This window comes from Agrilus planipennis, unplaced genomic scaffold (genome assembly GCF_000699045.2).
Source record: "Agrilus planipennis isolate EAB-ADULT unplaced genomic scaffold, Apla_2.0 scaffold110, whole genome shotgun sequence".
NCBI lineage: Eukaryota > Metazoa > Arthropoda > Insecta > Coleoptera > Buprestidae > Agrilus > Agrilus planipennis.
Window position 1 is genome coordinate 763,838 of NW_020438935.1, and position 15,062 is coordinate 778,899.

Below are 15,062 nucleotides of genomic sequence, written 5' to 3' on the forward strand. Positions count from 1 at the left end.
TCCTGTGCGATTCGTGCAATTTATCTGCACGTTTTCCACTATCGTGTCAGTGCCCTTATCACAGGCAATAAATTTCTCGTATGACATGGACGTGTGTGGTGCAATATAAATGTCTTTCAAACGAAGGGCTTCGCATTGTCGCTGCGTCGTGTTTTTTTTTTTTACGCTTGTCGACGCGTTGAAAATCAGAAACCACGTCGATGCACAGACTGGAAACTTCCACCGGGAAACCTTTGGAAAGTGCATCATATTGTCGCATATTCAACAGACGTGAAAAGATTCTTTTTCAAACGTCTCCTTTGTTTTACAGGCTACTGTACGGGTGTGACGTATAATAACAAGTTTCAAGGAACAAAACAATAAATAAATCGTAGCAGACACAAAAGACGAAGATGTTCTACAAAATATAAAAGAAAAAACTTTTGAGTGTTTCATTCCCACCAGCCAGTAATGCTGGTGGGCGGGTAGTCCCTCCGGACTACGCCGGAAGGTAGGGCGGAAGCAGTGTTGCCAATTCGAGGGATTTATCCCGATTCGAGGGATTTTGGACGTTCTCGAGGGATAAAGGGATTTTTCCTTATTTTTGCGGGATTTTTTGTAATTTGCCATTTTCTGGTTGGTTTTGTTTGATTTTGTTGACCTGATATTATATTATGAAGGCGCTCATTTTTCTAATTGTAAACGTAAAATTTTGTCAGCTATAATCGTATAATGATGTACGATGAAACGGTTGATATACGACGACCACGTGCGTTCAAGCCTACTGGTCCAGCCTGCAAGTACCTGCTCAAGTCCCTACGATAAATTGTCTTGAACTTTTTTGAATTGTATATTGTTTTCGTATCATTGTATGGTCTTCGGCAAACATCTTGAAAGTGACCAGTCAACAGATCAGAAACAGATGTTAAAACTAATAAAAATAAATGTTTGAATTGGTGTATTGTTCCAAAATCCGAACATCTAACATCTAAACCCCCAAGGCCTGGTTTTGTTTGCAGTTTTGGGAAACGAGATAACTACATACAATAAAATTATCGGTATTATACTATCGACACGAAAAGTTGTCCATGTTTACAAAAATATTGTATATTTTTTCTTCGAATAAACGATTAAATTAACGAATTAAAAAATAATAATAGTAATAAGTTGGAGGGATTTTTAGAGAAAATATGGGATTTTTTGGACCTGTGCGTGGGATTTTTTCCTGTAGTAGGTTGGCAACAGTGGGCGGAAGGCCCTCTTCAGCCTCCTTTCAGGAATCGTGGGAATGGGTGGGTGGTGGTTCGGGTGAGAAAGATGAGACGGACGAAATGAAGACAGAAGATAACGAAAGATTATCTGTAGAATGTAACTGTTCCAGCATTTGCCTAAATGATCCAAGGAAACCGAAAAACTTCGGACCAAGGCAGATGGACCCGGAATCGAACCGGCGTCCTCCCAAATGCTAAGTAATGGTTTAAGCCTCTAGCCCATGCCACTCGGTATAAAATATGAGAATTTCGAACGTAAATATACTGGATTTTTTCATTTAAGTAAACTTAACTCTGAAGGTACTTCAATTTTGGGACTAAAGATACCGATAATACATACGAAAATACAGCGAAAAAATCCATACACTATTGCAAAGTTTGAAATACATATACATGTTGTGACCAGTTCCAATGTGAATTTAATGATTGCTCACTGCAAGACTAATAAGCACAATAAAGTACAATTTCGAGAGAAGAAAACCATAAATGATCGCAAATAGCGAAGAGCGCACATAAATTGTGACCACTTTGAAACGTTTAAACGTCCTCGCAGAAAGGAAAACAAACGAAACACGATTAACTCCGAGGGCAATTGAAATTCGTGACCGAATGGCTACAGTAGCGTATTTAAGAATTTTTAAAATCACAAACATTCAAAGCAGGATTACTTACTTATTATTTTACGCAAAGGAAGGTAATTTTTCTTCATTACACTACTTCAGAGAATTAAAAACGTAAATCAAAGGCAAATTGATATTTATTGAACTAGTTATTTGATTTTTAAAAGTAAGTTTTGTTTAATCAAGATAAGTGAGATATTTTTGCCTCAAATCATGCCTAATCGTTCCCGTCTACCCACAGAGTGCTGGCTAAATAATAGCTATAAGGTCCTCTTTAGCTTAAAAGGATTAACTAAATAGCTTGATATCGACTCTTTTATATATTCCTATTGTCAAAGCTTATCCACATATTAATAAAGGAATAAAAAATTAGAATAAACGCCTACCCCCTGTACCCTTTGTCATTAGCTGCCACTGACTTCCAAACACGGAAGAATTGAGAGCTTGCGAAGGCGACGAATTAAGTGAAAAACCAAGGTAAAAACTGAGTCACCGGGAAGCGAACAAAGGGAAAAGTATTGCTGTCTGTCAAGGGTAAATGAGCTAAGTTTTTTAAGCATTTTAAATGTTTGCAATATAGGAGCTAGGTGGGGTGAATGCTGGATAAAATATGCAGCAATTAATTTTCTAGTATTCTAATAGATATTGGGTGGTGTAATACTATTAATAAAGGATCAATATTTATGATCTAATATTGGCAGCATAATAAAACTAACGCAACGGTTAAGTACCTTCTAAATTATACTTTACAGCACCATTTTATGTCGCTGTAAAAGCTATTTTCAGTATATTAATTAACCCATATTGCGATTGGAGTTGACAAATTTATTATTAGATATAAATATATTATTATAAACCGATATTGCTTACTCATTCGTTAAAAGCGGATGTGGTGTTACAGGAGGAAATTAAAAATGCCGCGGATAGAAAAGGTTAGACATGAGGTATTGGAAAGAGTAAGAGAACAGGCGCTTTGAACATCAACAGAAGATAGGTGAGATTGAATGTGAGGATATCTTCTCAGATATAAAGACTAAAAGTGCCTGGCATGCCAGGAATTTACGGTCACTTTTTAAGTGAACAGAACTACCTTAAGGAAAGCAAATGACTAAATTAGTTTGTGCGCAAACAAAATTCTCATAACAATACAAGTAGATAATCTATGACAGTTCGGCCTCAAAATCCCATGTATTTTCTTTTGAAGCTTATTTTTCTTCCTTTCTGGGTCACTTACCCCCTCCACTCCTACTCTGACATCACGGCGGTCAGCCATTTTTGACAGCCGCCATCATCAGTCATCATTGGCATGTCATCGCCGGTCATTTTCGACAACTGTCATCGCCAACCACTTTTGATAGATGTCATCGTCAGCCAGGGCTTAGCCCCGCTCACTCTACGTGTGCTTTGCTTCCTCTGAGTTCCCCTTCATCTGTTCAGACTCCATTACCCATCTGCTAGCTGCTGTCGTCTGCTACTTTGAATTTTCCGCTACCTTTGCTATAGTTTGTTCTCTCGCCACCAGATCTCTCTGCTGCTGCTGTTTTCACGCTTCTACTGGATTTGTACGCAGTATGCAGTGTATGAATTTCCATTGCATGCCTACATTCACTGTAAAATTAAAGCAACATTAAAAATAAGTCGCCACGCCAACTCAATAATTACCTTCGTATGCAGTAAATTAGTCCCTGCAAAAGCTGGTAATTACTGTAATTTAGATATGTAAGAGAACTTGATTGCATTCCCTGCTAAACCATATCGGTATCGTTAGTAATTAAAGTTACAATCTAGAATGTATTAATATAACTACATAGTATGTACATACAAACGTCCAGGGCTAATTTATGTTTACTTTTCCACTTTGTATTTTATCGGTTGAATGAGTAAATTTGCTATTAAAGTAAACGTCCTAAATTCAAGGGTTAAAAGTTAACGTCGCTATAGCCGGAGGGACGCCACAACCAGGCAATTATAACTATAAGTTAAACCAACTGTACCCGTTGTCGGTGGTAGCGGTTACATTTTAATTCCGAGTATATTTTGATAAAAGAATATAGAAGCTACACATGTGCAACCAAACATACACCCCCGTGGAGATAATTGAACCCGCCACATTTTGTTCCTACTGTTTATTTCCAACTGAAATACGTCTAAATTGCTAGTTTCTAATTAATCCGAAAGTTTGTGGATCTCTAAAGTAGACCTATGCAGCCTATTAACCTATCTTACCTATTTTCTATTGACTTCTATTCTTTCTAATGCCTCTTCATTCCTAACATTCTCTATTCACAGTACCCTCATCAGCCGTCTGTAACACCACATTTCGAATGCTTCTAACCTTCTCTTTTCCGCCGAACTTTTCGTCCATGTTTCGCACCCGTATAACGCCACCCNAATCCCATTTTCGAATCTCTTCTTCAAAAATTTGAGACGTCATCCAAGCACTCTTATTTGCTTGGTAATTAACAGGCAGACGCTTAACATTTTTGAAGCAACGTGGATTCTTAGACTTGCCAATCACCAGAAGTTTTCTTTTTACTGAACCTGTCATGTTAGCTGCCACCAAAATTGTGATCCTTTCTTTTGATAATTTCCCTCCGATACATTTTTCTGACTTGAATTTCAAAGTTTTGTTTGGTGTCATCTTGTAAAATAATCCAGTTTCGTCAGCGTTAAAAATATCTTCTGGCGAATATCGAGCTGTCATACCAGGCCACACTTTTTGCAGCCAGTCGTCTGTAATGTTTTTGTCGACGTCACGAGCCTCTCCACTAATCTGCCCGTAATTTATGTTGTGACGCTGCTTCCACTTACTCAGCCAACCTTCAGATGCCTTAAAGTTAGCGATGCCAAGCTCCGTAGCATAAAATTCCGCCTTTGCTTTGATTACAGGTCCAGACAGTGGAATGTGGTTGTTACGCTGTTGTTTAAACCACTGTAGAATAGCGCGATCTAAATCGTCATACTGAGGTTTACGAATCTTTTTCTTGGTTCCCATTTCTATTCCCGCATCAAGCCACTTTTTCCTATCCTTCCAAATTGTAGCCACAGTCGACTGGGAAATCCCCGTACGTCGAACAACATCTGTTTGTTTTTCGCCATTTTCTATTGATTTGATGAAAGAAATCTTTTCTTCGACAGTGAGCACCTTACGCTTTGTTGGAAGCATTTCAATTGTACACACACAAAAGTTCAATTTACTGTAAACACGCAACACTAAAACAATTGATAGAGGCGGTAGGCGCTCAATGCCACACGTCACTATGGCCTAAAACGGGAAACAAAAGACGTTGAGTATTGAACTGATCGTTGGGCGAGTTAAGTTGAAAATAAACACCCGCTCATTATTTTAAAATTGACATGTAAACAAACACAATTGTTCTGAAAACATCGTTATAGAGAGAGCGATATCGTTATACAGAGAGTAAATTACATTGTTCTTATGTTAGACCAAACATCGGTGTTAAAGTACATCGTTATAGGGGAATTATCGTTATAGGGAGAATCGTTATAGAGAGAGACTACTGTATTTGTTACTAATAACAAGAGTACTAAAATTTTAATTAGTATCTTAGATCACTCCTGAAACCTCCTCTTCATATCTGCAGAATCCCTTTGAAATCGGCTGAACCGTTTTGAATAATGCCCCGTGCTAGAATTTCTAATGATTATTTTGTTATTCTTCCTTCACATTTCGTCATGCGGGTATTGTGTGAAAGCTCCCAAGAATCAACTTGTACAGAACGAAGTTAAATTACTTCACGTACAAATCCGTTTTAAAGTATAGAGGCTTAAGTTTTAGGAAATGAAACCGGTTGTTTATTACAATTTCCATTGTCAGAAATATCGCACCGAAAAATAATCTCCACCGAATTCATTGTAAGCCTCTTACGAGGGATGAATATAGATGGTTGAATTCTCGCATTATTTTTTGTCTCTTAAAACTTTTTCGAGTAGGTATCTGTCAGGAATTGAAGAAATTATACAGTTGACATTCGAACAAAGTTGTTCGATATCTTCGTGATAGAACGGTAGTTAAATTTACATAACTGTATTCCTGTTCTTTCGATTCTTCTTCAACGGTTACTATACAAAATAAATAAGAAAAGCTCAACGAGATAAAATAAAATGACAGCGTTAACGATATGCGCAAATTCTTACGCAAAGTTTCAGTAAAACATACACTGCAGGTACACAAACTGCTACCAAGAAAACTGTTTATTAAAAAAAGGTCACTGATCCATGATTTTCCGTTCACATCGTACTAGCATCGCTTACTAGTACGTCCAAATTATTATTTGTTTAAAATTACTAGCCGTCTTCACTGTCACCCTTACGTGAAGGTGTTTCTGAAATAAGTGCAAAGCTTGCAGGAGGTGATAAGGCACAATAAAACAACAAAATCTTAAAGTTCACTGTCTTTAAGAAACACTTATTTTAAACTACAGGCGAGGGCGAACCCAACCCTGGCAAATAATGTAGATAGATACGACAATGCAATGTCGCATTCAATCAACTGATAATTGGCAGTATCAGTTTTGTGTTGCGTTTGTATTTTTTACTCATATTTTGTTTGTTATTTGTTAGATTACATAAATTAGATGTCATTCAAGAAGTTTATGTTACAGCCAACCTACAATTTGCTGTAGATACGCACCTACCTGTACCAATTCACGCACAGGACCGGCTTCGCATTGTCCTTTTATCACGCTGCTGTACTTATCATGCGATTTCCTATTGCATCTCTAAGGCTCTGCACTTATTTCAATAATGCCCTGTTTAAGGGAAGATTTAGAAAACATTTAATTTGCCTCAAACTCCCTAAACCTGATTCTAAATTAACCATTTATATGGTTGCTATTCAACCAACTAATCGAATAGTAGCTTTTTGGTTCCTGGACGTACTTATTGCCTTGATCTTCTTCTGCCTTGGAAATGACATTGATCCCACTTCAAAATTGTATTGTAATAGAAGTTATTTTAATACAATTTGTCCAGAATCAAGCTACGCTTAATAAACTTGTCACTTTCCCGTAGTGTGTCACTCCTTTAATCTAAAAGCTCTTGCAACCGTCACGTTTTGTTGATTTTCTCTGTTAACTCACCGAGAGTTCGCTCTTTAATAACGCTTCGCCAAACCCATGTGATTGTTTTGAGTATAATTAAAGGAACGATTTAGTTTAATAATACACTAAACAATCTGTTTGGTATGTAAAACAAAGGAAGGAGAAAGACCCATCTGCAAGTTAAATTCGTTTACGTTTAATTTAGCAATTACTTAGCTATAAGTACTGTTGCGTTCTTACGTAACTGCATCTTCAGTAATCTGTTTACTTTAGTCTGTTATTGATGCAATTGGATTTTATATTGTATTACTACCAAATATTTATAAATATATAGGGTTGTTCGGAAAGTCATTTCGTTTTTTGTTGTGGAAATGAAAGACAGTTTTCGTATAATAAACAAATACTTTATTAAATTAAATATTGACCGTTCTGGTCCAACACCTTTTGCCATCTTTCTGGTAGTAGCATAATTCCACGCTCATAAAATTTTTGGCCTCCTCATTTGAGGTGAAGGTTTTACCGTCTAAAAATTTTGGGGTGACCGGAACAAATAATAAACCGATGGTGCCAGGTCTGGAGAATATGGTGGGTGTAGCATTGTATCCCATTCAAGCTGTAAAAGCTTTTGGCGAGTGACCAAACTTGTGTGAGGTCTCGCGTTGTCTTAGTGAAACACTACACCTTTCCTGTAGATTAGTTCTGACCTTTTCTGTTGAAATGCATCATTCAGTTTGTCCAGCTGATGACAGTAGACTTCCGAATTAATCGTTGTGTTATCCGGTAAAAGCTAAAAAAAAACGATGGAGAGGAATAGGTGTTGCAATAAAGGTTACGTTAAATTAGGTCACAATGGGATGTAAGAACAGTGTTTTTAAAAAGAAATAAATGAAAAGAAGTTACAAAGAGTGATTGGTAGTTTTACCACCGTGGTTGGGAATTAATATCTCCACTGAGAGTGATATAGCGCGTGAAGATTTATTAAGACAATTTCTTTGCTAGAAGGAGTTCAAATAAAGTCGACAAACATAAAGTAGGAAAGTGGCCTTTACAATGATTTACAATCTCATTAAAGGTTAAATAAAACCCATACATAAATGTTAGACTTTATAGGGTGTTTCAATACCTTTCAAATTAGATTAATTTATAGACAATCACATGAAAACGCAGTAAGCTTACCTAAAAGTACCTACCAAAACTGAGTCTTTGGTGACAAGATATTTTTTTTTACAAAATAGAAGTTTTATTTTGGATACCTCTTTATTCAATTTTTTCATGATAAGATCGTGGAAACCACGCAAGGGATGACAAAATCCTTTTCTAATAAGAAGTAAATGCGATTTTTTACCCGGAAGCGAATGCTGCTCGTTCTTCCTTAAAATCAGGGAAACATATCATGTTTTTGGCAGGAGCATGACAAAAACATGTTTATTTTCATCACATATCAAGACATGGTGTGTAAGCAAGGGCACAGTGCAATTAAAAAAGAAGTGAGGATACTTCAAATTCAATAATCTAACCAATAATTGATAATCTCTTTTTTGTTCTTTCCTACCAAAGAAAAGCAGTTTTAGTGGACAAACTTTTAAAAATTTGGTTGAGTTTATGATCTACTTTTAATACAAAATTAGACAACCTTTATGACTAAGATAATATGGTTAAAATAAAAAAAGGAAGTATACCAACATGACACAGCAATGTTGTATTCCTTATTTCCAAAGTGCTGCATAATTTGTCACTAAATCCAAAAACGTGCCGCAATTGGTTCCTGGAGATTAGATTAAATGACGCAGAAAAGTACTGTGAAGCCTATAATTTGTCGTCGTCCGGGTGTCCAACGAAAAATAGCCGGAAGGCTGCCTTAATTTTGTGGCTGGTTTGTTCTGCAGGTGTCCAATGAAAAGCAACTAGAGATCCAAAGAATTGTCACTACAGATAACCCAAACCCGAAATAAAATTGGCGCAGAAAAGTATTGTAAAATCTATAGTTTGTCGCTTGTTTGTCCACCAGGAGTCCAACGAAAAACGACTGATTGGACGCTATGCTACAAACTGTTCAGTAGTTTTGGAAAGTTCAAAGTTAGATTTAGACTTTCCTCTTCGTAAATATTTTCATGACGTTAGACATTAGCTGATTCACAAACGGCTGATATCCTGATAATCTATTAAGGCAGATGATAGATGAGCCTTCAATAAATTCTCAGTCTGAACTTTTATCTGTTAGTCAATTTAGGATTTCTTGCGCTGTTCTCTTTGTATTAGATCTAGAAAGTAGCGGTGGAGGCAACGCAATTAATTTCTTTTTATAAGTCGACGTCTTGTAGTGTTTACTTGTAGGGAATACTTAAATATATTATTGCGTTTTTGTATTGAAAAAACAACTAATCGTGAGAACAAAAGATGAAGTCAGGCCAATAATCCCTTTGACTTTTTGTTCGCGTTTCTTATATGTAAAGGAAATGAACAGTACCTATTCGGTTTCACGTTATATTCGCGTGGGCTTCCTTTGTTGTAAGAAACTCATTGTTTTCTAAAATGGAATACAAACGGGCCAATTTTTCCCCTCTCATTTAAGAATATCAAACAACGTTTTGCTTTTGTCGAATTCGTCTTTCAGAAAAGACGGAAATTTCATTTCAATTTTACGACGCGAATCGTAGGATGACATATTAAAGACGTTATTAGTACTTCTATTTTTATATACTGCGCACACGTAAACCAAAACGGCGATATATGTACATACAAATCTTCGAAGGGCCTAAATCTAATAACTTAATGAACAAATTTATTCGTACCGTTTAATACATAAGAGTTACAGTAAATACTGATTGATGATATATTTGTTCGCGTAAAAATGCGGTAGTATTTGCTTCAAATATTCAATCAGAACCCAAATAATAATACAGAAAATGCAATAGAAGAGGAGATGACTACGACAACAATCAGAGTAAAATATTGTTATGCAACGGAAGTTGAGCGCGCAACGCATAACTGTCAAATGCAACTGTCAACAGCAACTGCCAACTGTTATCGTACCTATACACAAGTTATGGTGAAGCTAAAGGGCCGCCAGGCGTCTGGAGACAAAGTGCAGAAGTTAACCCATAACAGACGCGGTAGACTCAGGTGGAAAACGAATTAGCCCCATCGATATAGTTTGTCTATAAAAAGGAAAGCTTTCCCTGTGCGGTCAACCGAGCAGCATGGCCTAGAGGTTTAGACCATTGCTTAGCATTCGGGAGGACGCCGGTTCAATTCCGGGTCCGTCTGCCTTGGTCCAAGTTTTTCTGTGATTTCCTTGGATCACTTAGGCAAATACTGGGACAGTTATATTCTACAGATAATATTTCATTCTCTTCTGTCTTCATTTCGTCCGTCTCAACTTTCTCACCTGAACCACCACCCACCCATTCCCACGATTTCTGAAAGCAGGCTGAAGAGGGCCTTCCGCCCTACCTTCCGGCATAGTCCGGAGTGACTGCCCGCCCACCAGCATTACTGGCTGGTGGGAATGAAACACCCAAAAGTTTTTATTTTATTTTGTGCGGTCACCGATACTTGCAGTCTCTGTTGCATGGGAATCTCTATAAAAGTCAGCGATCTTCTAGCTGGTCGTCCTCTAACTAAGTGCCCTGGCATAGTGATCTGTATCAGGCGAAGTCATAGAATTGAGGGTAGCCTGACCCATTAATGGGGTTCCCATGTGAAGCTTATTAGACATAGTAGCTTTACGTGGATCGGGTGTGCAGTATGACCCATTAGGGGGACTGCACATTTACAAGTGAAAGCAGAATAGAGGCGGAAAAGCATAGTTGCATAGTTGGGCTAGCCAGGTGACTGAAAAGTGACAGAGATAAGGCGGAATCGACAAGGATGCTTAGCGTGGGGTTTTTCCGAAGTGGCTGATGGTCACTAGAGTGCTGAAACTAGTATTTCGGGGACGGAGGTGCCCTGGAGTTTAGCTTCTCCTTCTCCCATACCAATTAGTATTGGACTCAACAACAACAATTGGTTGATAGCTCGCATTCTGGGTTAGGATTTGTGCAATGGGTCGCGTAGTTCCTCAGTTAAACGCTTAAGGGTTTGGATAGGCTTGAACCCGAGGATAACTCGCCTCGTTAACCCTGAGGCACTATGGCGGCTTCCTGGGACCAGTCCTTCCGACGAAGTGGAAACCCCAGGGAGTCCTCTCATTCCATCCTGGTACAGAAATGCTTACTTGGCATGTGGATAAACCTTACCAAGACAATTACCGCACTTGATATCTTCATTAGTTGTCAACTGTCACTCATAATATCGTTTAAGTAAATTTAAATATAATTCGTAGATACATAGATATTGTTATGTATCTGTACACTTACTAAATAAATATGTAAATGGAAGTATAATTACAGATAATAACATAAGGGATTTAATCACCCTTGTTTAAGTAATCTTCATATATGTACAAAGTTATCGTCGTTTGTTTCAGATCCTTCCCAACCTGTTTCACACATCTAGTATATGGCTAACATTGGCGTTAGCAGTACAACGATACATTTACGTTTGCCATCCTCCAGTGGCCAGGAAGTTCTGTACAATGCCTAATGTTAACAAGGGCTTGTTCTACATTATATTCGCTGCAACTCTTCACCAAGGTTTACGATTCTTCGACACGAAGTTTGGAGAGGTAACTTACATAAATAATCCTTTACTCGTTAACGTACATTTATTTCCAACTACCGTAAACATTAGTAACGTTTAAGTACCTTTTCAAATCTTATCTACAGTTGGTTAAATACATAAGTACATTGTTATAGCTTCAGCCCCTATTGATACATATTATATTGTAAAGCTAGTCGTGAACAAAGCAAGGTATTAGTCTTGATCTTGCTTATTCAGTTTTGGTCTTAGTCTTGCTGATATGGTCTCGATCTTGGTTTTTACCTTCAATGTTACATCTTGATTTTGTTCATTTAATCTGATACTTAGGTTTTTTTAATAATTCTTCTAATCTCAATTTTTTTATTTATCGATTCAATAACTGTCTAAAATTTTCTGTCATACATGCGAAATTATCACAACTTTTAAAGAGAATAGTGTTAATAGTTGTGAGAATTATAAAAACTCGAGAACTACCCTTCCTCCAATGAATAAATTGACCTTTTAGCGAAACAAAATAGTGCAAGGTACTTGAAAAAAGTAAATAATATCAAAAAAAAAATTAATTTTATCTGTATATCAACTATGAATTATCCAGAGATAGAAACAAAGAACACTCCGAGGACGTTCTTAAAAATCCCTTTTTTCAAACAATGGTAGATTCTTTTTTTTATATTTAGTACTAAAATCTACTAAAGTAAACCGAAAAGTATCAAAAAAATTCGTTAAGAATAATTAATTCATTATATTATCATTGTACAGATTAAACCAGAGTAGCTAAAAGTAAAATCCTCCATGCACTTGTAGAATACATCGTACATTGATTTGGTATGAAGTTTAATAATTGCGAAAACACATGGGAAGCAATTAAAATCCCATCTGGGTACAACCACTCCAAATGTACAATGCAATGTAACATGGAATCGACGATATGAAATCCTATTTGTTTTTGTAATATTCATGGAATTGTCTCTAAAAATAATTTTGCTCGTTTTCTCAAAGCACGGGGCGATTTTTGATAGTTGACCTCTAAAATGATAATGTTACGAAGATAATCAGAAATAACAGACAAACATTATTTAATTAAAGGAAAGTAAATGCCTCAAGAAGGAATGCAAAATATTTGTAGCAATATTTTCGTTGGAATTTGTTGTTTGAAATTCTTGTAAAGAATGAGTAACAATCACTTAATGTTGGCTTTCGAGTAGGAGTTTCCAAAAAATTAGTAAAAAAACATAATAAAAAAAAAATTAATTAATTACTTTCTTGAAAACATCGAAGGCATCGTTTTAATTGAAGCCAAGGATATCGTTTTTTAGACTAGAGCATTAAATTGTTAGTCAAAACTATACAGAAATTATAAGATCTGCGTCACGATTTCGAACTTATTAGTTCTCATCGGTTCACACCCCAGTTAGCAGCTAAACCTGAAGTGTCGCCATCTACTAGTATTTGCTGCTAACTGTAGTATTTTAAAATATTTGATAAGGTTTCATAAAACTGATTGGAAAAGACCCATGCCGTAAAAAATTATAAATACGATGTGGTATAGCCAAATTCGTACAATTACTTTTAGACACCATTTTATATAAATAATAAAGTAATAATATAAATCCATTAAATGCAATTGAAAGCCTTTGAGGGGTATATATATATACGTTTTACTCAAAAGATTTTATGAGTTCGATTAGTTCAGGACAGTAATGGTCGAAGTAGGTGATGGTCTCAGATAGTTGTGCTTGACAAATCCCTCCACGGGTTCTTCAAACAGTACATTTCTGCTCGTGTGACATAAAAAGAAAAAATGACGACAAAAAATGTGTAGTTTCTATGCTCGGTAATAAACAGTTTACCTTATCTGTATGTACATGATAGGCGTCGTAGATTCAGGTTGATCCTCGTCAAACATTTTGAAATACTACAAAGAAGTCCACGTAGAGAAGTAAATATTAGAAAGGGAGTCAGACATGGATGCACACTGTCAACGGTACTTTTTAATCTATATGTTACCGAAAATGTATGAAATCTAGGAATTGTATACAATTCCTAAACAATGTATACAATTCCGAAGCTATTTAGGAAATCTAGAAAATATTGTTTCAATGATTCTTTAATATTCACATATCCTGGGAAATGTATATATTTCCTGGGAATTGTATGAAATTATGATATTGTACTAGAAAATGTATAAAACTGATGCTCGTCACATTGTTCTAACATCTATCATATCAGGAACTCTAGTCTGTCATAAATCTCCCTAACAAAAAAATGATATCACCAATCTCCAAACAGAATGCCGTATTATTGCCTATTTAGTATTCCGATTGCTATTTAGAAAATGTATAGACTTCCTAGGAAATGTGTCTAATATAATTTATTTCACACATTACCGGGTGATTTTAGGAATTAAATACATTTCCTAGGAATTGTATAAAATGCCGGATTTCATACATTTCCGGTAACATGTACATAAAAGACCCGACATACATCATTAAAGACAGGGCAACTTTAGAAGACGTCGCTGATTTTCGGTATCTATAAAATCAGATAATTCAGGATGGAAGGTCCATTTTAACACGACTCTGTACGGCTACTAAAGATGGACGGTGGGCGCTATAGAAAAGAAAAGGTTAGAAACGTTCGAAATGTGGCGTTACAGACGAATAATGAGGATACCGTGAATATAAAGGGTAGAAATGAGGAGATATTAGAAGGAGTATGAAAAGAGGGCTATGTTGGTAGGACACCTTCTCAGGCATGAAAGACTACCTAGGGATATATTGGAAACAGAAACAGAAGTTAAGAGTGATGGAGGTAGACCTAGATTAGATTACTATAAGCAAATAGTTAAGGATGTAGAATGATCTATAGGGTTCTTCGGAAAGTCATTTCGTTTTTTCCTGACAGAGGATATAATTGTATTCTTTTGCACCGAACTTCACATTTAAGCCGTATAATTTTTATATGCTTTGAGAGGCTCATATAGCAATGCTTGTGTGTGAAAAATTCCAATTAATTCTACGCAGTGCCAGAACTGATTCGCTAAATTTCGATCCGGCAATTTTGATGTCGAAGATGCACCACGTTCGGGAAGGTCGGTTGAAGCTGATAAAGACGCGATAAAGGCATTAGTTGATGTGATCAGGCGAATAACAACAAGTGAGATCGGATTGAGGTTAAATTTATCAAATTCAACAGTTTATGACCACTTGAAAGGCCTGGGATTATCCTCGAAGCTCGATGTATGAGTTCCCCATGTTCTCACAGAGAGAAATCTGTGTCTGCGCTGCGCTTCTCAAACGTCACGAAAATGATCCGTTTTTGAAGCGCATCATCACTGGGGACGAAAAATGGGTTGCATACAACAACGTCAAACGCAAGAGGTCGTGGAGCAAAAAAGATGAACCGGCTCAAACCATTTCCAAAGCCGATATTCACCAAAAAAAGGTGATGCTGTCTGTTTGGTGGGATTTTAAAGGAATCGTTTTTTT

General features: G+C 36.6%; 1 protein-coding gene across 6 annotated transcripts in view; it reads left to right on the plus strand.

Annotated features, from left to right (window-relative positions):
• Positions 1–15,062, plus strand: part of LOC108736292 (sex peptide receptor) — a 298,323-nt gene that overhangs the window by 241,787 nt on the left and 41,474 nt on the right. For all 6 annotated transcript variants that reach the window (XM_025974306.1, XM_025974303.1, XM_025974307.1 and 3 more), the window contains one exon: positions 11,402–11,599. In XM_025974306.1, the coding sequence (XP_025830091.1) occupies positions 11,402–11,599 (198 nt within the window). The remainder of the gene's footprint in view (positions 1–11,401; positions 11,600–15,062) is intronic.